The 22,218-nt window shown below is 41.2% G+C and overlaps 3 protein-coding genes across 6 annotated transcripts; 2 read left to right on the forward strand and 1 right to left on the reverse strand.

Moving 5' to 3' along the window:
* Nucleotides 1-43: 43 nt before the first annotated feature.
* LOC113007735 (uncharacterized) lies at nucleotides 44-16,843 on the reverse strand. 3 transcript variants are annotated; one of them, XM_026144619.1, is made up of 7 exons: nucleotides 16,783-16,843; nucleotides 5,723-5,776; nucleotides 5,495-5,597; nucleotides 5,309-5,390; nucleotides 4,986-5,175; nucleotides 3,548-3,751; nucleotides 44-1,297 (listed from the first exon to the last, which is right to left on the reverse strand). In XM_026144619.1, the coding sequence occupies exons 4-7, from the start codon at nucleotides 5,359-5,361 to the stop codon at nucleotides 563-565; spliced, it is 1,182 nt and encodes a 393-aa protein (XP_026000404.1). In that variant the 5' UTR covers nucleotides 5,362-5,390; nucleotides 5,495-5,597; nucleotides 5,723-5,776; nucleotides 16,783-16,843; the 3' UTR covers nucleotides 44-562. The 3 variants fall into 3 exon arrangements, with proteins under 3 accessions (XP_026000404.1, XP_026000403.1, XP_026000405.1); XM_026144618.1 differs by lacking the exon at nucleotides 16,783-16,843 and adding an exon at nucleotides 6,359-6,545; XM_026144620.1 differs by lacking the exons at nucleotides 5,495-5,597; nucleotides 5,723-5,776.
* ska3 (spindle and kinetochore associated complex subunit 3) lies at nucleotides 6,549-16,199 on the forward strand. Its single transcript, XM_026144602.1, has 11 exons — nucleotides 6,549-6,713; nucleotides 6,802-6,863; nucleotides 7,622-7,793; nucleotides 7,917-8,346; nucleotides 8,480-8,541; nucleotides 9,992-10,191; nucleotides 10,267-10,473; nucleotides 12,503-12,691; nucleotides 12,840-12,919; nucleotides 13,264-13,391; nucleotides 15,520-16,199. The coding sequence occupies exons 1-11, from the start codon at nucleotides 6,596-6,598 to the stop codon at nucleotides 15,675-15,677; spliced, it is 1,806 nt and encodes a 601-aa protein (XP_026000387.1). The 5' UTR covers nucleotides 6,549-6,595; the 3' UTR covers nucleotides 15,678-16,199.
* LOC113007729 (uncharacterized) lies at nucleotides 16,272-21,126 on the forward strand. 2 transcript variants are annotated; one of them, XM_026144604.1, is made up of 2 exons: nucleotides 16,272-16,949; nucleotides 17,653-21,126. In XM_026144604.1, exons 1-2 carry the CDS (start codon nucleotides 16,664-16,666, stop codon nucleotides 19,002-19,004), a joined length of 1,638 nt encoding a protein of 545 aa, XP_026000389.1. In that variant the 5' UTR covers nucleotides 16,272-16,663; the 3' UTR covers nucleotides 19,005-21,126. The 2 variants fall into 2 exon arrangements, with proteins under 2 accessions (XP_026000389.1, XP_026000390.1); XM_026144605.1 differs by having other exon boundaries at nucleotides 16,882-17,183.
* The last annotated feature ends 1,092 nt before the right edge of the window (nucleotides 21,127-22,218 follow it).

Genomic DNA, 22,218 nt, shown 5'->3' on the forward strand with positions numbered 1-22,218 from the left:
ATTTTAAAATGATGAGCTAAAAAATTATGATCACCTCTCTAATATGCTCCGCCCTGTGGTTATCTGGCACTTTGTGGCAGATCCTCAAAGTCCTGTGAGTTGCAAGGCGGCGCCAACGTGAATCCAAAAACGTTCCCTCAAACCTATTGTCACCAGGTGACAATAGGTTTGAGGGAAGTTGTTACTAAAGTGTTCCGACCCAGTTGTCTGGCCATCGTGATAAAAATCTGGTCCTAGTCACAGACTCTCAGGTCTACACATGCAACTTTTCTCCCACATTCAACAAAATGACTGTGAGATCACTTATTGTCTAATATAGCTCAGAGAATCATTTCATCTGTGATTGGTTGTAATGTTTTAGCTCATCTGTGTGGATAAGACCCAAGTTTTAATAAACTGGACTTTAGCCATAAAGCAAGGCAAATACTCGTGCATGTTGTTTTTCTCTAAAATAATATTTATTTAGAGGCAATAGTACACAAGATATCCACCAACAAATCTAAAGCTGATAGTGTAGCAGAATTATGAAACATGTGCATGAGACCAGCAGACGATCTCTCTTTCATCCAAACACACACACGGTGCCTGAGGCCAGCCGGTGTTTGTACTCATAGAGGTAGTAGGAGGCTTGAGGGAAGTTGCATTTCATCTCCATCCTGCCCGGAACAACATGGACGGCCACACCAGATCCCAACCCCTCCTGCAGCTTCTTCAGCATGCGGGAAGCCAGGTAGCGCCTAGCCCTGCCTGGGTCTTCTTCTATGGAAGCGTACACCTCAGGTGGTGGGTTGGGGATCTTCCATTCCAAATCCACGATGAGCTGGTGGATGCGGCTTTTATCCAGTGTAGTGGGTGTGTCCCGGTAGCACGCCACCACATGGGGGATAGGAGCTTCAGATGCCACGGAGAGCAAATTGCCAGGCTGTCGTTCTGTCGCTTCACCTTCATTTTCTCCTCCTTCCTCCTCCTCCTCCTCCTCCTCCTTGGGTCCCACAGCGGGGTGGAGCATCACCGCCCAGCGCAGCCAATCGTAATTCTTCTCCAGGGTTTTCAGGATGCTCCCTGCCGCCTCGTCTGGGGGCAATCGGTTGTGGACGGCCTCCTGCAGCTGCTGCCGTATATCCTCTTCCGCCTGCTCCAGGAAGTAGCCTAAGCAGCGACCTCCCGTGTTCTTCATTTTCCTGTACAGGGCGCCCATACGGTCAGACCAGCTCTTGATAAGCAGAGCCTGGTCTCTTCCTGTTAGGGAAGCTTGAGTGAAGAGGCAGAGCAGACCAGTGCCCAGGACAAAATTTATCTGTCAGAAGAAAGAGGAGAAAAAGAACGTGAACATGTGAAAGTGTCCATGACCCATAAATCCTTTAGCCAGCATTTTAGTCTGAGAAAGTGGAACCACAGGAACAAAACAGCTCTTTAATAAACATGCTTTTTGCCTTTAAATGGTGTAAATACACCTCACCCTAACACTGTATGTTGAAAAAAATGACAATGCACATGACAAACTGACTGTTCTCCTGTGACCCAGTCACCTTTCTGAGTAACAGCTGTAATTCATAATAAAATCACTGCTCGCAAGGCTTTAACAAACCTGACCTTTATGAGTCAAAAAAGCACTATCTGGATATCCAGTGTTAGTCAGGCTCCTTTAGTGACAACACAGAGGGTTCTTATAATAATAATATTAATAATAATCAAAGCATTATTATTTCAGGTTTGGGTAATTATCTTATGTAGATGTAAGATTTTGTCTGGTTTAAGACAAAATGACATCGCCTTGGTTCTTGTTTCAGCACCAGAAGCATAATCACAGCAGATTACGTTATCACCTAAAATATGTTTATCTATGATAAGTTCTTCAAGGTTAAAGAAACTTGGCTGTAGTTTCTTTGATTAGCAAGGTCGGGCTCTTCAGGCTTGACCACATGATTTGCAGCCATGACTTTGATTACTATAGTTGGTTCAAAATGTCCTTCTCTCAAAGTAAACCCTGCAGCTATATACACTGTGTGCAAAATAAGCTCCGTTTTCTCATTTTTATTTAAACCACACCATGAAGGCACATTTTGCAACTATCATTTCACATCAGTTAGCTCGCCGTGTTTTTATATAAGTGCACTTGTGCAAATCAGTCCTTGAAAAGAGAAACGTGCAAACAAATTTACTCATTCAGAAGCAGAAGCTGCTTCAGCATTAAGGCTAATCCACACTTAAGCCCTTTAATAAGTGGACTCTGGACTGATTTGACTTTCTTGGATGGAAACTCTTCTCTTCACTGCGGTGATGACTGAAGAAAACAACTGTTCTAAACGGACAAGCAGCGCAAAGTGTGCACACTTCCTTTAACACCGTCTTACATTTTGTTTATAACAAGGAGGTCAGTGCTGACCCCACACAGCCAATTATGGTTTAAAGATAATCATCTAACTGCTTTTATATAACAAACAAGCCTGTGACTTCTGGGAGATTCATTTCCTGTAAAATTGGACAGTCGTTATGTAGCAGACTGGCTCTGTGTGTCTTGCCAAGGGGAATGACAGATGGACTAAAGGACCCACAGTGACCATCAGGTCACTTTTAAATGTAAGAAATAGAAAAAAAGAAGTCTGTTTGATTCTGTGCATAAAGGAGGAAAATGCTTTTATGGTAATAAAACCAGTAACCTTTCAGTTTCTTTACAAGAAACTAATGATTTTTAAATTTTAGCTTTAAAGCCTGAGCTCTTCATCTATCGAAGCAAGCGACAGAACACATTTGTTCCCAGCACAGGCAAAGGTGGAATTTGCCGACTCAGCTCACGAGAAAGACAAGAGAAGGTCACAGCGCCGCAGATTAAATATTCAGTTTATTTTCATAGCAAGAAGACAGATGCAGCATGCTTCATTCCCCACGGGACCTCAGTGCCTTTCTGTCACATTTATCTTTTTTGCTATGAAAACTAATAGTTAATCTGGTACAGCTGTGCTTCTCACTGCATTTTCCTCTCCTGCATTTTTTCCATAACTCGTTCTCAGTGGGATTGGATATATTTGTGCTGTTATATATGTGACTGCATCTAACATAGAGTCTTCATTTTTGGATCTTATATAATGAAGTTCCAGGATTGTTTTTTAATTATATATTTTTTTCCTTTCTCTTGGTTTGTACTTGATTGGAGATTTGTATTTACGGGATACCAAACTGCTTTAGACCTTGAAACTGAGGGCGTGTTGAAAAAGTGACCAGTTCTTTTTTTTTTTTCCAGACTGTCCTTCAATGGGCTGTTTGAAGTATTTTGGGGGTGAGGTTCGAAGCTAATTTATGTTTGATCGGGGGACCAAATAATGCATTTTGCCAGTGAAGGTTCTCACAAAGATAAATGTGCCAAAAAAAAGTGTGTGTGCATTTGTGCATAAGATTGCACAAACCTCACCTCAGGCTTGCGTGCCTGTGCATAATGAAAGTCAAATAAGAAAAAAATGAAACTTTAATGACCCCGACTCCCTGCAGCCAAATGAGTTAATCACAAATACCCCTCCACACCAAGCACCACCCTTCCACATCCACTAACCTTGACGCAGAACTCGCTCAGCTCCCAGCGTTTGGGCTTGTGGCTCAGTATGACCTCCTCCAGCAGTGGGGGCTGGTCTGTCAGCGCCGACACTCCCATTAGACGATTGTAGAGTGCTGTTAGCTGCCTCTCCAGCCGGTAATCCTGCACGTACTGCAGGAAAACCTCAGTCTCCTTCTTGGTGAAGTCTGACTGGGCCCTCACCTAAAACCAGAGGAGATGGAGTGCATCTAAAACCCAGTGGTTCGGGGCAATAATAAACTCTATACTTCAGTTTACTACAGGTCAAATTAAAAACATGGCATTTTCCTTTAATATGAAGGAATGTTAGTAAATAATCTGGACAAGGACACATAAAGCTTTTCCGGTTCTCACACTCAGCACCTTTTCTATCAATTTAGGTGTTTGCACTCACATTTGGCAGCTTTTAGCTGATGAAGAGTCTCATTATCTCTCATCCGTTCACTCCAAAAATAACCAGCCACCCAGAAAATGACAGTGGGTAAACGTTTCCATGAATTCATTTGCTGCCTGTGTTTTTGTTACCACCCCACCTTGCCACCCTATCCACCACCAGCACCAAATTCAAATACCTGTAAACTTATGACATAACCAAATGCCACACTTAGCCGCGGAAATAATTAAAGAGAAAAATAGAAGGCGTAAGCCTGTTAATACGAGTCAGTAGAAATGAGCAGATGCTTTAATCATACATCTGGTCCCATATTTTTACATAATACACTCACAGTGATGAATTCAAATGCAGTCCCAGTGTAAGCTTAGGGGTCTTTGTGCTTTACTTTTAAATATTTGTACTCTTCAGGCTTTATATATGCCAATTTATTGCCATAATACTGTTTTACATCCACCAGTGCTTCCAAGTCCTTCACCCTGTTTTCAGACAATTTGATAAAAAAGACACTTCCCAGGATTAATTTCACCTTAGAGAACTGACGGTGAAGCTAGCAATTGAAAATTTGGCCCAGGTTTTGATAAATAAACCTGCTTCCAGTCAGAATAGGGTCCAGAGGTTGGAAACTTCACATATATTAGACTATAGGCGTATGTAAGAAGTGTTTTGAGTAGAAAAGGAGAGCACAGGCAGGATTTCTTTTTAGCATTTTTTTTTTATTTTCTTTGATTTTAATTGTGGATTATTCAGTCTGTGTATGGTTTTATGTTAATGTATTTATTTATTTGTCTGTCATGGGATCAGTGAATAAAGATAAAATGTTCACGTCCCAGAACTTGAGGCATGATGTTCCAGTTGCTCATTTTATCTGCATACCCATTAAATAATTATATAATAAAATTATCACCATTGCTAATGAAATACTTGCTTTTATAGTCTCTTTTCTAGACTTTGCATCATTTATTCAGCTATATTACACAACCTTGCACATAAAATTGTGTTTATGAGGTCGTAGAGTTTTCTCACCGCAGTGCCCAGCTGGTAGTACACCACAGCCAGGTCGTTCTCCAGCTGATGGACCTCCTGGTCCTTCAGCAGGCCGTAGCTCGTTGCTCCCAGCTCCTGGTCGATGTGGTCCAAGTTCTTCTTGGCCAGCTCAGTCTCCTCTTGTGTAGCACTGCCACCAAGATAGGAACAGATGCCCTGGACCAAGACCCTGTGCACAGCAAGTAAGTAAAGACACTCCTGGTTTAGCCCCCCCCCCAAAAAAAGACAAAAAAACCGTTTGTATATAACAATAAGTTTGCATAGCTACAATGTGAATTATCATGTCAAAGAGGAACACCCACCTCACAGTCTGCATGTAGCCCACTGGCTCCAAAACCTTTCCAAACATCGCCATGGCTCCTGAGCTGTCCTCTGGAAGGTTATCTAAGGAGAAAATGAACAGTTGAGATTTAGAAATGATGGAAGTTGGTGTAAATCACTGTGACATTTACCAGATCAAAAATCCTCTGGTTCTTTTTACACCTCACCTCGCTTGTTTGGTGTGCAGGTTTGTGCTGACCTTCACAGTGCGCTATTTATATACAATCAGTGTATCTGATAAGCGCCTTCCACCTACAATACCTTTTTGAACTTGAGAGGAAGAAAAAAGTGATGCGTACAGATTAATGTAAAGCTAGATTAACATTTGTGAAATGCTGAGAGGTGCATGTTCACCTGTGCACATGTATTGCAGGTGTTATATTTTCACATAATACCTGTAGAAATAGTACATGTCATTTTCCAATCGTTTAGTCCAGTGCAGATCCAGGCTGTGGAGACAAACACAAGATCCTCTATTCATCAGAGGTTTCCTGGGTTCAGTTTCTCTGGGTCTATACAGCTCCATCTCCTGGCTGCATGGTCTCAGTATTTAACCTTTTATCCGGGTTATTTCTGGGGCATGTGGAGCCAAACAATATTGACATCTCTTTAAAATGGAGGCAACTGAATGTGTTAATATAGACCTGGAGCATTATCTCACATTAAAGGAGGGGTCATCTTCTATTTATCCTGAAATATAGCATTGCAGACTATTCAAAATAACATATACTGTACAAAAAAGCGCATCTAATCTTTATACTTGCTACACATGATATCCTTCTCTGTTCCATTCTGTTTATTTGCACAGCATTTTGAATTGAATTCTCCAGAAACATCTTCTGATGTAGGTTGCATAAAAGGTCATGGAGTATTAAGACAAAAGCAACGTTGAAATGGAGTCAAGTCGATTAAACAATATAATAAATATTTCAGTGTCACAATGCCGAGCACGATATGAAGAAGTAACCATATACTCATGCCACTAAAATGCGCTGTCAAATAGAAAAATATCAAACGTTCGTCAGTTTTACCTTGTCTGTTAACACAGGGGGCGCGAATAAAACCCTTTGCACGTTAAACACTAAAACCCAAGAAGAAGAAGAAGAAGAAGAAGAGGTCTCTTCCGCTTAATACCGGAAGAGGCGCCAAAATTGAAATTTAGTTCTTTCTGCCGACATAGAAACGATAAACAAACGGCCTTTGAAGGTCTGACGTCGGTTTCAGAGTAACTGAGTGCGCTTTTGCTCGTGTCGGACTTTTGCCTGAAAATGGACTCGACTACACAATTCTTCAGGAAGCTGAAAAAGCTGGCAGTGACTCTGGAATCTGAGACTGCCAAGCTCCAGCTCGCATTTGAAAACCGCAACAGCGACGACGACGAGAGCGGTGAGAAACACGCTGACACACAGGCTGCTTAAATCGCTTACAGTGAACTCATCGCACATATCTCAATATGAATTCTTTTCTATTTCAGAAAAGACAGCCAGAGCGATGCGAGCCTATCATGAACTGAACTGTGACGTAGGGAACCTGAAGGTAAAAGTTAGCACGTCTTTTTTTTTTTTTTAATTGCATCTAAAGGTGGCGACATATACACAGGTTAGCGCGACAATGCAATATTTTATCAGCAGCTGCAACAAAGATCGTTAAATGCCTTATGTAAAATTAACCAAATGCATTCAAAAGTCCTGCACTCAAAATCTTACTTTAGGCAAACTTTGTATTTAACATATTAAAGGTAGAACTGTGGTGATGCACGATTATCTATTACACTTTTACATCCTTTATACTGTGGCTCCCAACTCAGAGACAGACCCTTTCAAAAGGCCAAGATAAATGTGGTTATTCTCTAATTATTGCCTTTCTTTTAAATACAGTTTGGCCTGCATCGTTATAAAAGCAAGTCTTGTCATTTGAAATGCCTGAGTGCACTTGTTCAGAAGGCATAAAAATTAAATTGCATTTCTGTGCTGTGTAACTGCGTACAAAACGCTATTGATTTTACCTACAAAATTACTACCCGTTATGTATTACTGCAGGTAAAACCATTTTGCTATTGTTGAACTCTCCACTGAAGTGAGAATAATATAAAGTCTTTAGCTGCCAAAGGTTTTCCACGTCTTTGACTTCTGTTAACTTGACGCTTATTTCAAGCATCATAAGGAATATCTGTGTGTCATTTATAAACCGATTATTCATAGCAATATCTTTATTGAAGACTAATATTGTAAATTGGTCGGGCGGTTCATTTTTGAATGGTGAGTGCTCATCACTTCTAGTCTCTTCTCGGGTAGGGACAGATCCAGGATGCCTTGGCTCAGCAGAAAGCAAAGAATAATGAGGCGAGCAGCTTCATTAAGGCGTGTAGAGTAATGGACCAGAAAGTCTTCAAGGACATTGAGAGGCTGAAGAGACACTGCGAGAACTATGGTTACCAAGCTCCCTGTGACACCCAGAGATCAACCAGTAAGTATTAACAATGGCAAAACGACTACATAACACTGGTAATCACGTGTAATGATTTCTTTTCACTTAAAAGAAAAGCGACATGCATTTATGGTTTTCTTATTGTGACTTTTTCTTGTATAGAGCCTAAAGATCAGGCGGAGGAGGCTAAAGATGAAGAAGCAGATGACGACTCAGTAGAAGAGGAAAATCAGGAGGAGGATGGAGGGAATCCTTCCTCAATGGCTCCAAAACCAGAGCTGCCCAACACTGATGTGCTGCGAACTCCACAGCTCTCTGATTTTGGTTTGTCTGAACTGCACCTAAGGAGAGTTCTGGCTGGGACTGAGTGGTGTTCAGAAGTTCCCCCAATGCCTGAGATGAACCTTCCTCAACCCTCACTCAAAGCATCTCTACCATCGCCCATGCCCATTACCCCCAAATGTAACCTGCGAATGGATGACTACGAACTCCAAACACCCCAGATGCACGACTTTGGCATCACAGAGCACACAATGTGTCTGAACAATGACTTCACCATGAATCTGTTCAAGAAGACTGAGAACCAACCAAGGTAGAGTGGTATGAACTATAATGACCCCTGTCGGCCACACTCAGGGTTTGTAGTGTTACTACTGCAGGTCCTTTAAGACTTTACTGTGTAAAACTGCTTTTTCCTGCTTTATGAGTCTCTTCTTGTTCAACAGACCATTACAGGACACAACTGAACCACCAGTGAACGGTTTAATAGACAGTTTGCAGACTAAAGGTATGAAACTGTCAACCTCATAGCTCTTCTTCACCCCACAATAGGTGACTGTCATCTACACTCATGGAAAAGAGAAAGTTTTCACAAAACTCTACGCTGTCCTGTTTAAAAACTAAGTACGCCCAATGATTCAGTACTTTGTAGACACGTCTAGACCCATAACTTGAAGTAATAACTTGAAGTAAATATACAGACAATTACTTCAAGTTATTGTCTGTATAACTTTATCAGTCTGTCAGTTTGTCCTGGAGAAATTTTGGCCCACTCTTCTTTACAACATCAAGTCTGTGGCCATTTATGCACCGCTCTCTTAAGGTCTGCACTTTGATTGTACCATTGTTACACATTGATTCTTTTCTTTGTCAGCCATTCTGTTGTTGATTTGCTGATATTCTTGGGATCGTTGTCCTCTTGCATGACCCAGTATCAGCCAAGCTTTGTCTGTCGGACAGATGGTCTCACATTTGATTCTAGAATCCTTTGGCATACAGAGAAATTCATGGTCGATGAATGACTTCAAGGTGTCCAGGACCTGTGTCTGCAAAACGATCCCAAATAACCACCCTGCCTGAATGCTATTTGATTAGCTGCTATTTAAGATCTTAGTTTCTGTGGAACGGTGTACTCACCTTTTCACAGGACTGAACAGAGTTCAGTGAAAACGTTTTTTTCACACAAATGTATAAAGTATACATCTTTAGTAAAGAAATCGGATGTCTTTACTATTCAGGAAACAAGATGTTTCTCTTCTTCAGTTGTCTTTTTCTTGCATGACTTTATCCAGCACTTAGTTTATGATCAGATGTTTCCCTTTGCATTTATTTTCATCTTACATTTTCTAAACAGTGTTTTTTCGAGTGTTATAAACTATTTAAAATATCTTACTATTTATTTATTAGTAAGTTGTAAGTAATCTTATGTCATGACATATTCTGATGCCTGTTAATTAAAAAGTGCATGTTTGAATATGGTTATGTTTTCATTGTCTTAAGTTTAATAATGATACAAAATCCCCAGCGTTTAGCCAGTGGAGACTACAAGTTTCCACATCACACTTGTGCAGATTTTTTCACTACTTGGATCTGAAAAAAAAGTGTACTGAACATTTTGTTCAGCGAAATCTGACGTCCAAAAGAGAAATAAAAAAAACACTGACCAAAACGAGCTTTTCATAGAAAATGATCAGCTTTAAGTACTCGGGAACTACATTTGTTTTTATTAAACAGCTCAAGGCTTTGTCAGTGCACCATTTTTCTATCTGAAATGTTGCTTGTTTTTCAAAGATGCCACCTGAAGGTATTAAAAATTCTATACTATGTATTTAAAATACCTAGTATTTTGAAAAATAAAAGTAGCACATGTAGAGAAACGGCACCAGGCTGTTAAGAGAAAGCACTGCAGTGAAATGGTTCTAAATATCTTCCTGTGACATTGTTTTGATTACCTTCAGCTGAAAAGCTGGAATCACCAGAGCCGCCTGTGTTTTGTACCCCGGGATTCAAGATCAAAAAGACAAACGGTCACTCGTCTCCAACTGCACAAGGCACTGGTGTCCCAGAATTCCCCTGTCACCCTGGCAACCTACCTGCCACACCCGAAGTCCCAGCATTTCAAACGCCGTACGTGAACAGACTAGTCAGTACCAAAAAGGTAAGAAATAAAATGTAACTGTGTGTGTTTTTGTTTCTGACATTTTAATTTCACATCACCTTTTTAATTTTTTAGAGCACACAGCAGCCTGAGGCATCCGTTATGCAAACGGATAATGACACCCAGACCTTGGATCTTCCATCCCCACCTTGTAACAGGGCAGCTGGTTTCAAACGCACCTGGGAATATGATGTGCCCGATATATCCACCACGGGTTTAGAGGACAAGCAGTTGCCAGTGATGCCCAACCTAGAGTCTGCTTTGGGAAATTCTTTACAAAGCGTAAGACGAACAGGAAAGCATTTACTTTTAACCAGAGATCCTCACGGCTTTATGGCAAACAAAATGACAAGTCAGATGTAATACAGTGGGGCAAAAAAGTATTTAGTCAGCCACCGATTGTGCAAGTTCCCCCACTTAAAATGATGACAGAGGTCAGTAATTTGCACCAGAGGTACACTTCAACTGTGAGAGACAGAATGTGAAAAAAAAATCCATGAATCCACATGGTAGGATTTGTAAAGAATTTATTCGTAAATCAGGGTGGAAAATAAGTATTTGGTCAATAACAAAAATACAACTCAATACTTTGTAACATAACCTTTGTTGGCAATAACAGAGGTCAAACGTTTACTATAGGTCTTTACCAGGTTTGCACACACAGTAGCTGGTATTTTGGCCCATTCCTCCATGCAGATCTTCTCGAGAGCAGTGATGTTTTGGGGCTGTCGCCGAGCAACACGGACTTTCAACTCCCGCCACAGATCTTCTATGGGGTTGAGGTCTGGAGACTGGCTAGGCCACTCCAGGACTTTCAAATGCTTCTTACGGAGCCACTCCTTTGTTGCCCGGGCGGTGTGTTTTGGATCATTGTCGTGTTGGAAGACCCAGCCTCGTTTCATCTTCAAAGTTCTCACTGATGGAAGGAGGTTTTGGCTCAAAATCTCACGATACATGGCCCCATTCATTCTGTCCTTAACACGGATCAGTCGTCCTGTCCCCTTGGCAGAAAAACAGCCCCATAGCATGATGTTTCCACCCCCATGCTTCACAGTAGGTATGGTGTTCTTGGGATGCAACTCAGTATTCTTCTTCCTCCAAACACGACGAGTTGAGTTTATACCAAAAAGTTCTACTTTGGTTTCATCTGACCACATGACATTCTCCCAATCCTCTGCTGTATCATCCATGTGCTCTCTGGCAAACTTCAGACGGGCCTGGACATGCACTGGCTTCAGCAGCGGAACACGTCTGGCACTGCGGGATTTGATTCCCTGCCGTTGTAGTGTGTTACTGATGGTGACCTTTGTTACTTTGGTCCCAGCTCTCTGCAGGTCATTCACCAGGTCCCCCCGTGTGGTTCTGGGATCTTTGCTCACCGTTCTCATGATCATTTTGACCCCACGGGATGAGATCTCGCGTGGAGCCCCAGATCGAGGGAGATTATCAGTGGTCTTGTATGTCTTCCATTTTCTGATGATTGCTCCCACAGTTGATTTTTTCACACCAAGCTGCTTGCCTATTGTAGATTCACTCTTCCCAGTCTGGTGCAGGTCTACAATACTTTTCCTGGTGTCCTTCGAAAGCTCTTTGGTCTTGGCCATGGCGGCGTTTGGAGTCTGACTGTTTGAGGCTGTGGACAGGTGTCTTTTATACAGATGATGAGTTCAAACAGGTGCCATTCATACAGGTAACGAGTGGGGGACAGAAAAGCTTCTTACAGAAGACGTTACAGGTCTGTGAGAGCCAGAGATTTTCCTTGTTTGAGGTGATCAAATACTTATTTTCCACCCTGATTTACGAATAAATTCTTTACAAATCCTACCATGTGGATTCATGGATTTTTTTTTTTCACATTCTGTCTCTCACAGTTGAAGTGTACCTCTGGTGCAAATTACTGACCTCTGTCATCATTTTAAGTGGGGGAACTTGCACAATCGGTGGCTGACTACATACTTTTTTGCCCCACTGTATGGCTAGATTTTATGAAAGGTTGGTTAAATAAAATGAACTGTAATCTCCAGAAGGGAAACTTCCTTCTTATAGTAACAGACTAATATAGCTTCTAAAAAAATGTTTTCAGTCCATCATAATATATCAAAATATTTTTTCACCACAAGAAATTTTTAAGAAAAAAGGTGTAATAAAAAAAATTAAAAGCATCTTACTAGCAAACAAATTCTGTTGTTTTACATGAAGTCAAAAATGAGCTAAAATTGCTCATTTGATTTTCATTCCTGTGCACAGATGAGATTTATCAAAATGTGAATGAAACATGTTTAAAGGTCAAAGTTTTTCCTGTCATTTACAGAGCAATGGGAAAATCCTGAAGTTCAGCGAGAATGAAAAGGTGGCTAAGGAGCCCAATGTCAACAGCCTGGAGTTGGATGGACTCACCCAGGAGTTCAGCTTGGGGACACCTCGTATAAGAGCACACTACCAAGAGCCAACCACCCCGGAGATGCCAGACCTGAGCTCTGTCACACAGGACATCTGTAAAGTTAGTCTTGTTTAGTCCCATAAAAGCACTTTTGAAATCCATAGGTTTGCTGTTTGCAGATAAATTCATGTTCCTTGTTGACGTAAATGTTACATAACATTTATAATTTGTGAACTTTCCTCTCGTGCTCTTTCCTCCTATTTTGTAGCTTGTGTCCCAGGCTCAGTTGAAGAAGACAACAATGACAAATGAACACCCACCTGTCAAGCCTGACAAAAAGAAACACAGGTAGCCCGTTATAAAATAAGAAATATAGATATAGGTGGCAATATTTAATTCATGAACTCTAAATTAGTAGCTTTTATTGTGTGTCCATTCCAAAGTTGCAGATCAGGCTGGTGCTCGGTAGCAGAGAAGAATATTAATGTAAAATATTAGATATGAGATATCATTTGTATATATTTTTAATAAATGTTGAACTTTTGTGTTGCTTATTTCAGTCTCTCCTGATGAAATATGTGTTAATTTCTTTATTTCACTCAGTTTTATCCATTCTTACATGATGCGTGCCTGCAGTCTTTCTTTCAAAACTTTGATTGTGACGTGTCACCTTCCATCCATTCCTCTCCCAGATCTGCAAGTCTGCCTGAAGTGTCAGAGAACGAGTTCCAGAGTTTACCGAGCTACCTGAGGCAGATGAGCCTGAACAGCCTCAACCAAACGGTTCACAACATCAACAATTTCATGGCAGAGTATCAAGGTCAGTGTTATATTTGTGCACAGGGTCATGGATGAATGCAGCTCTTGTTTAAACAGCTCCGGTTATGGAGGATGGCTGCGCCCTCCATGACTCTGGTTCTACCGGAGGTTTCTTCCAGTTAAAAGGGAGTTTTTCCTTCCCACTGTTGCCAAGTGCTTCCTTATAGGGGGTCCTCTGATTGTTGGGGTTTTCTCTGTAATATTGCAGACCTTTACCTTCCAATATAAAATACCTAGAGGCAGCTATTGTGATTTGGTGCTATATTAATAAAACTGAATTGAATTGAATAGCTTTGTAACTGTAGTGGAGAAGAATGTAATCATACATTAATGTACTACAGGACACACCACAGTCAAGGTGCGTGAGAAACGGAGACTCTGACGCAGCAGTTTAAACTTCTCACTGAGGCAGTGGTGTTGATGTCGTGGTCAGTAGTTTAGAAAACACCTGTGATCTCACACACAGTGGTTTTCAGATTGGCTGCAAACTTGGAAAACAAATTATCTTGCTGGTTTGACTTTTGTTCAGTTGGATTTGATTACTGCAGTTACACTGGACTTCCACAGATTTCCTTTATTAAATCAGAGGAGCGCTTCCTGTTTTAAAAATAGCGTCCAGTAGTTTTCACGGTTATGCTGAAATCCTTCCCTGAATAAAGCTGTCATCCTCTGTTAGTTTGGACTGTTAATTAGCAGCAGAGGGTGCTATTTGCATAAGTAAACAACCAAATGGGAATGAACAGGTCTGTGCTGGCGATGTTTCCCTTGGTTACTCAATGGGAGATCATCTATAATCCACCCCGTTGTAGTTACAAACATGAGAGGTTAAAAAATGGTTTAATTGTTTAAAAAAACTGAGCTTCTAAAGTAACAAGAAATCTGGATTCACAGAAGCTGCTTTCGGCTGCTTCCTTGTCACAAGCGGGTGCCACAGCAGGTAGCGCTGCCTGTTTGATTTGGCAGTTTTACACCAGATGCCCTTCCTGACACAACCCCAATGAGAAATTAGGATTCATAAACCTGTCAAATTGTTCCTGATAGCAGCAAGAACTAGCTGTACTGTGTTAAACTTTTAGATTGCTTCAGACTGATTACACAATACCATCAGGGAAGCACCTGATCAGACTGAAATCTGAGGATTTGTCCCATTTTTAAAATCAAAGCGTGGCGACATCACATATAATATCTGTATACGACCAAGCCTGTCATCATATTTCATATTTTCCTGTCATATACATACTCTTACAATAGTAGATGCTCATTTTAAACACGACCAGAGTTTCAAATGATGTCGGTGATCCTTGTAAGCCCAAACGCTCAGGTTTCAAACTGCTGTCTTTTCACTTGTGTTTTTCTCATAAGAAAATATCCATTATATGCTCTTGTAAGGCGCACAGCTCTGTTTGTGAGGAGCATCCCATGAGAAGAAAGTTGGCTTAAAAGGAAGTGGCCTTGGGAAGGATGGTGGTGAAGGAGGGAAGCTAAAACTGCTCCTTTCACTGGATGAACTGTGGGGGCTGCACAAAGGGCCACATTCAGATAAACAGTTATTTAAAGCTGTGAATCATGCAAAGTTAACTTGATGTAGTCCAAAAATAAACATGTCAAGCTGGAAATGAGCATATTAGGTCCCAGCTGAATAGATCTACATCGTTTTCTCAAAGTACACACGGTCATATAATGGCTGTATCCACTGTTGTGCTTTCAGATAATTGTTTATACTCAGTGCTCAAGATAACAGTATGATATTTGGAAAGTAAACAAGAGATGTTTGTTATTTCTCTGATTGCAGATCTCTTGATTAAAATGTCTCAGGACATTTGCTACCAGCACCAGGCTGTTCATCTTTATTGTTAGCAGAACAGTCAGTTTGTTTCTTTGCCTGGTTTCATCAGTTTTACATTGATCTGGCTTCAGTGAGGTTTCAGCTACAAAATTACCATCATCAGTTACATAATTGGAATTGTATACCAAATAGATTTCCTCCAGTTTAAGCCCCCGAAACGTTTCAAAAAGCCAGATTTTTACAGACATGGTGTGTTTGTTATTTTAGCGGTATCCCAGCAAATCATCATGTGAACAAGCTCTCATTTCTCTAATCTGTCCCTTTTCTGTGGCGCCCTCTGCAGGAGAAACAACAGAGTTTCAGATGGAGAAGCTGAAGAAGATCATCAGTGTCGGAACCAAGGCCCCCGTATACATCCTCTGTCTCACAGAGCTCAAGAGACTGAAGCATGTGAGAGGAGACCGGAACACCTCTGTGTACAGACTGATCACACACATCTAAAGCTTGTCCATCCGTTGGCGAAAATCTATGTGATGTTAAGCACTTAAGCTGCAGGCAAAGATTATCTATCAAGTCAAACAGCAAAGAAAAACATACATTATGAGAAGAGTCCCAACAAATGAACTCAATCAGAGAAAGCAGCTATCCTTTATATTGTATATGGTTTGTGTTTTGATTGTAAATAGTACATGGACCTGTGAGTCAATAATTTGCATTTCCATGGTTGTATGCAATAAAATGGAAACTGGTTGTTTAGACAAGTAGTACAGATTCGTATAATACATAAAGATATATATTGAGACATTGTTGGATTAAAAAGGCTAAACTTTTATCAATAGCAAGCTCAGTCTTCTGCAGCGGGAGTATAACACATGACTTGCAGTAACCAATGGGTGTTAATAATTCAGCCACATGAATATGCATTGTCAAACTATAGATGGTTTATCCATCTACCACAGCTCACTTTTAATTGTCCTTACCCATTTGTATAAAGTTAAATAAAATAGCAAATGAGACTGTTAATCAGAAAATCCTGAACTTTTATTGCTCATTGCTGTGATGTGTTGCATGTGACTACTACTATCTTGATCTTTAACAAATTGGTAATTGGCTTTTCAAATATAACTAGTGAGTTTTATCTTTGTGCAGTCTAAACACACTTGTATTGAAATAAGCTACTGTATCACAGTTGTGTGCTGTGGATGAAAGCCAAGTACTGTACTCCAGTTTCAGAGCTGATTAACAGAGGGATCTAATAAGCTACAGGTATATTGCATCTGTTTTATACTGTCTGTGGTTGTTTCCAGTTGCTGTGGTTTGTTTTTTCCTTCGTCATGTTCATTTTCGAAAATTAAAAAAGAGCAAATTAACCATTTGTGTGATTTCGGGACATTAGCGTTTCTGCTTCTCGGCGTGAGTGAAGATCGCATTTCAATGACGTCGTCCCGAGATGGTCCAATCAGAGTGACGAAAGCTAACGGCCGTTGATGACGGAACTACAGTTTTTTTGTCGCCCTCTGGTAGACCACCATTTTGGGAGTCAAAACACCCAGCAAACTGCAGCGCACACTTCCACGCTTCTCCGTGGCCTTACTATGGTTCATACCTGTGTGGTGGCAGGCTGCAGGAACAGAAGGACACCAGGCACCACCTTATCTTTCTACCGTTTCCCACGGGACCCCGAGAGGAAGCAGCGCTGGATAGCTGCTGTGAACCGAGAGGGCTGGGTGCCGAACGACGGCAGTCGGCTCTGTAGTACTCACTTCATTTCAGGTATGAAGGCAAAACCACTCTGAACCCTAAAAGTGTCCCCCTGTGTGGGTTTTTGTTTTGTTTTGTTTGTTTTTAAAGTAAACCAGTTCATACTGATGTTGCTAGGCTTCCACATAAACACTCGTGTCTAGAAAACCAAGGAGTTTGGGGTTTTTTTGCTGTCAGTGCAGTGTTGTGTTCAAAGGTTGCATGAAGTCAGGAGGGACAGTGGCATAGTCGGTGTAACTGCAGCGGGTAATAAACATGTTTAGGTTCACTATCACATAGTAAAAACCCTCACTGATTAAAATGACTGGAAAAAGGCGGTGTTTGTAGCTGTAAGCCTTTGAATATCTAAAAAATAGCTCTACGAAACTAAGTTCAGATGGAAATAAAATGTAGCATTACTGCAATTAATTCAGCTGGGATGGGTTATAAATTTTGTTTACTAAATATATGAAAGTAGATGCCGCTAATGGTACGTGGTATTTTAATGCTAGGTTTGTTTTGTTTTTATTGTCTGGTGTGTGCAATCTTTTTGTGTGCAAAGATTTTCATGCTTAAATTTTGTTTGTAGAGGAAAAATTAATTAGGGATGTACTGACTGAACAACAGCAACTGTTTGTTATTTTATGTATTGCACGCTACAAAATGAGAGAGCACTCTAAATCACAAGTATCATAAACAGATGAATTTGAATTAGATTCTTTTTTTTCACATGCAGGTAAACAGGTGAAGAATCCGCGCTCTCCGGATTATGTTCCTTCTGTGTTCACGGCGGCTCCCTTATGCCCAGAGATGAAGGAGCCGGGTGCCTTAGAGATCGTGGACAAACAGGAAGCACGGGTGGAGGCAGCCAATGCCTTGCTGTTCCTCCAGGGCCAGGGCATGTCTGCGGTGGATGAACAGGGCCAGGAAAAGCATCCTGAGGTGAAGGAACAGGAGACCACTGCAGAGGAGAGTGCCTCCTCCTCCCTCAGCACTGAAGATGATGATGATGATGATGATGATGACGATGACGACGAAGATGATGATGATGATAATGATGATCAGTCTGTGAGTGACAGCAAGAAAGGAAAGTTTGCCCAGACATCTGATGTCCCGGTGAACTTTGATGACATCTTGAAAGCCCTGAAGAGGGAGAATCAGGCCCTCAAGGAGTCTGTGGAGAAAATGTCTCTCTCAGAGAACTCCTTAAGGAATGATGCTGAGAAAGTGAAGTTTTACACTGGTTTACCCAACTACTTTGTCTTAGAGACAGTCATGTGGCTGCTGGCACCTCACATGGATGGAATGAAAAACGTCAAGCTCTCCAAGTTCCAGCAGCTGCTGCTGACACTAATGCGTCTCCGCCTGGACCTCCGCAATCAGGACTTGGCTTATCGCTTTGGCGTGAAAGTCGGCACAGTTACCAGAACAGTTCACCGGATGGTCAGCATCATGTCCTCTACTCTGGTGCCAACGGCTGTCTTTTGGCCCTCCAGAGCTGAGCTCCGTAAAAACCTGCCAGCTGCGCTGCGAGCCTCTCACCCTGACTGCGCCGTCATCATAGACTGTTTCACCGTGCCTTTCGAGGACCCGGTCTCTCAGGGGGCGGGGTCAAGTTATAACGTGTTTAAGTATCTGATTGGCGTGGCTCCACAAGGCGTGGTCACTTTTGTCTCTAGGGGTGTGCTGGGAAACGTCAGTGACAAGAGCCTGGCTGAGGGCTGTGGATTCTTGTGTAAGCTTCTCCCGGGCGATGTCGTACTGGCAAGCCGTGACCTGGACATCGGAGACTCCGTGGCAGCACGTGGAGCCTTGTTTAAAATTGCTGACAGCTACCAGGGAGAAGCATATGGGAGAACAGAGGGCTCATTGCTGGCTGATCCTTCCTCTGAGACAGTGAGCGTGCAGAGGCATGTGGAGAGGGTGATCTCTATGGTAAAGCAGCGGTACGCCATGCTCACGGGCCCTGTCGAGAGCGCCTTCACCGCAGCCTCTGAGCGCACGTCGAACCTCTCAACCTTTGATAAGATTGTGCAAGTTGCCTGTGCCTTAAACAACCTGTGCATCTCTGCTGCTCCACTCGAGTGATGTGTAGACAAACGCCTCGTGCTCCTTTAATGCTGATCAGGCTCTTCAGTTCCCTTTACTGCTTTGGACTGCACTTCTTGCTGTCCCTCTGTGTCTATGTGTCGACACTACATCATGACTACAGCAAATAGATCTATACTTTTCCACTATACTAACTTTCAATCTATGTCACTCCTTGTGATCTGGGTCAGTTTATACTTAGCAATAGGACCATTTCTCCAAATACAGAAACCACATTTCTGAGATGTGATGTCATTAAGTTATGCACCTCCCCTCACAAAGAATGGCTGACTTGCAAGAATTTATTTTGTTTAGGCTTTGGGTGAAAACTGAGTAAAACCCTTATGAAATATGTCTTTATTAGCTACTTGTAAATGCTGAAGTATACACACTGCAGTTTGGGTAATGCATTTCCACTGATCCCACATCTCTGACTGTTAAGTGTGTCTTCCCCATCCCTGACTGTAGTTACCAGATTACATCCATCTGCTGCAGAGAAGTGGCATGTTGCTTAAACCTTTTTTAATTTTTATTTATTTTTTTGTTGCTTCCCTGCATCTAAATCAGGAACTGTGCACATAGGAATATGCATAGAAAGAGGTTAAAATAACAGAAATGCCAGACAAAGTAGTACACCGTAGTACTCCTCGGCCACAGTGTCTCCTCTCTGTTCACAGTGCAGGGACAGAAATGTCCTGTGGTTTGTGAAGGAGTACTGGTTGTAAACTCATCGTTTTTGGCATAGTCACATTTTTGTAAGCCAGGTACTTTTTATAGCAAGAGTACAGTCAGCTGTGATGATTAGCTACAAGTTGGCAATTCGAGCACATCTTGGAATGGCAGATGTCTTCAATGTCTTCATCAGCAGTGATTTGCTGGTTTTGCAGGTTTAAAAAATAATAGTAATGATGATGTTGATGAACAGAAAATTAGACTTTAGCTTGAGCTGTATACAGTGATTAACAATGATGTCCTTTTTTACTGAGCCACGTGTTTAGGTAATTATTAATTTTCCCAAAGTAGTTAAAGCTCCTTATTTAATACAAAAATCTCAAAAGAATCATCTTTTGTGTTGGTGCAGAAGTAAACAGTATTGCTGACATGCTGTTGAGCCTGAAGAAACACATTGTTAGATGAGTACATCAGCTACATTTAACATGTGGATTCATTCTCACTGGTTTGTCCTCTCCTGTGGGAGACTGTGACAGGCTTTGGTCCATGAGCACGAGCCACAGCAGTAGTTATGATACAAGGCTGCGGGTTATTTCCAGAAAGGTTACCCAGCAACTGAAATTTTGATCTTTTTAAAGGGTTTGACCTTTCAGTAATGTAGACACACCAACTGAAAAGTTTCTACTGATATACAGTATATCTGCATTTTTTTTAAATTTGAAGATAACCCCTCTGATTATTGAATTACATATTTTAGTAGTGCTGCTTTGCTGGTGCCTTAGTTTGTAAAGCTGTTCCAGATCAGCCCATATTTTCTACAGATATTTATTTTGACATCATGCACTATTCTTTGGACTTTTTCCTGGTTTGGTCCCTAAGCCAGATGTGCATGATGAGTCAGCATCTGTAGTCAACAAGGTCTAAATGTGTGTTCCCATTGTTTTGTTGTTTGTTTGTTTTTAAGGTACATCATTCTTGTGTGCTCAACCTTCTGCCAAAACTAATCTAAAGTCACTACACTTATACTTATGTTTTCTCCTAAGGTTTGAGGGGCTACAATACAATTGGCTCAGGGCCCAAAAATGAATTGGGAATGCTCCAATAACAAAGACTACACTTAAGTTCAGGTGCTGGGCTTTAACAGGTGATGCTTCATAATCGGTGTTAGGTTCAGAATGTGCCTTCTGTTCTCAGACCCCTGGATATCCCAGACAACAGATGCTTGTCTGTCTTTTCTGACTGGTCATGTTTTGGTTGACACTGTATTGCTCTGGGGCTTCCATAAGGACATCTAGCCACAGTATTTAGTCCACTTGCCTGCTTTTCTCCCCTTCAATTAGCCATGGTGTTTGGCACTGCTGATGCTCTAAACAAACTATAAAAATCAAGTTAATTAGCAGTACTATGGGTTGATATATTTCTTCAGCAGTGCATGTACTTTGGATGAACACATGCTTCATTTTTTTTTTTTTTTTTTTTTTTTTTTTTAAATTAAGTCTTTGACTGAGTAGACTGTATCTGCAGACCTTGCTTGCTCTTTTATGGAGGGAGCGAAAAGCCCCCTTTTTTGACTGATTAAAATAGTCTTACAGGCTGGTTTAAATGGTGTTTGCCCGTTCCTAAGGTAGTGAGTGGCGCTGGAGGACTGTTATCAAGCAAGGCCAAATACCAGTATTAATAGTAGTTAAAAGGCTTTGTGAAATGACTGTTGGTTTATTCTGTCTGTATTTAGTTCTTACATGCATAAGAACAAAGTCAATACTTCCTATTTGATGTTTTTTCTGCTCTAAAATAAAAGAGCTTCTAGGTTGACATGTATGAAAGAAGTTTATAAACTCATGTTCTCACACTACATTGCTGTTTGACATTATTGTTACGGACGCATGTGCTTCCATGATGTGTAAACTCCTGAAGGTTTCCTGTTTAGTTTCTCTTTTAATATAGCTCCTGTGACTGAAAAAATAAAGTTGTGGAATTGCATCAGCTTACCCAGTACCCAAGAGTCGCCGTTATGTTATTCTGTGTGTACGTGTAAAATATTGAAGCTCTGTGCTGTACGTGTTGTCCTGTGATAACTGACATTATTATAACGTTTTATTTGCTTTCACACTGAGTCATTGGTAAAAACTATTTCCAAGGCCGGAGAGGGGTGACTGAGTAATGTAATGTGCAGATATACTTTATTTATCAAAGGGAAAAATGCTTGGAGGAAGCTCCGCCTGTGAATATTTCAGAGGAAGGAAATCAAGACGTCTCACTCCGTTGCTTTTTGCAGTCACTGCAGCGGTGAAAACCACAGCTCGTTACTACTCGCTATTGCACTGACAGCGTAAACTAGAACCCCGCAGTTCTGTTTCTATACTTAACTCGTTATTAAAATCAAAAGTAAAACTTACTGATGCACTTCAACAAAAAAAGATTTGTACGACGCCGAATACACAAAAACATTTTTAATTTTAATTTGTTCGCAAACGGTAATAGCACCTAGCTAACAACGTGAACGGAGTGAACGGCAGTTGCCTAATAGACGATCTTCAGGTCC

This window comes from Astatotilapia calliptera, chromosome 16 (assembly GCF_900246225.1).
Source record: "Astatotilapia calliptera chromosome 16, fAstCal1.2, whole genome shotgun sequence".
Taxonomy (NCBI): Eukaryota; Metazoa; Chordata; class Actinopteri; order Cichliformes; family Cichlidae; genus Astatotilapia; species Astatotilapia calliptera.

Excerpts from the sequence above, each read along its gene's own strand:
- LOC113007735 (XM_026144620.1), bottom strand. The coding sequence starts at position 5,361 with ATGGCGATGTTTGGAAAGGTTTTGGAGCCAGTGGGCTACATGCAGACT. Across the intron at positions 3,752-4,985 it reads ACTACCAGCTGGGCACTGCG|GTGAGGGCCCAGTCAGACTT; the intron begins GTGAGAAAACTC and ends CTCTGGTTTTAG. Across the intron at positions 1,298-3,547 it reads TGAGCGAGTTCTGCGTCAAG|ATAAATTTTGTCCTGGGCAC; the intron begins GTTAGTGGATGT and ends TTCTTCTGACAG.
- ska3 (XM_026144602.1), top strand. The coding sequence starts at position 6,596 with ATGGACTCGACTACACAATTCTTCAGGAAGCTGAAAAAGCTGGCAGTG. Across the intron at positions 10,192-10,266 it reads GACTAGTCAGTACCAAAAAG|AGCACACAGCAGCCTGAGGC; the intron begins GTAAGAAATAAA and ends TTAATTTTTTAG. Across the intron at positions 10,474-12,502 it reads TGGGAAATTCTTTACAAAGC|AGCAATGGGAAAATCCTGAA; the intron begins GTAAGACGAACA and ends TGTCATTTACAG.
- LOC113007729 (XM_026144604.1), top strand. The coding sequence starts at position 16,664 with ATGACGGAACTACAGTTTTTTTGTCGCCCTCTGGTAGACCACCATTTT. Across the intron at positions 16,950-17,652 it reads TAGTACTCACTTCATTTCAG|GTAAACAGGTGAAGAATCCG; the intron begins GTATGAAGGCAA and ends TTTCACATGCAG.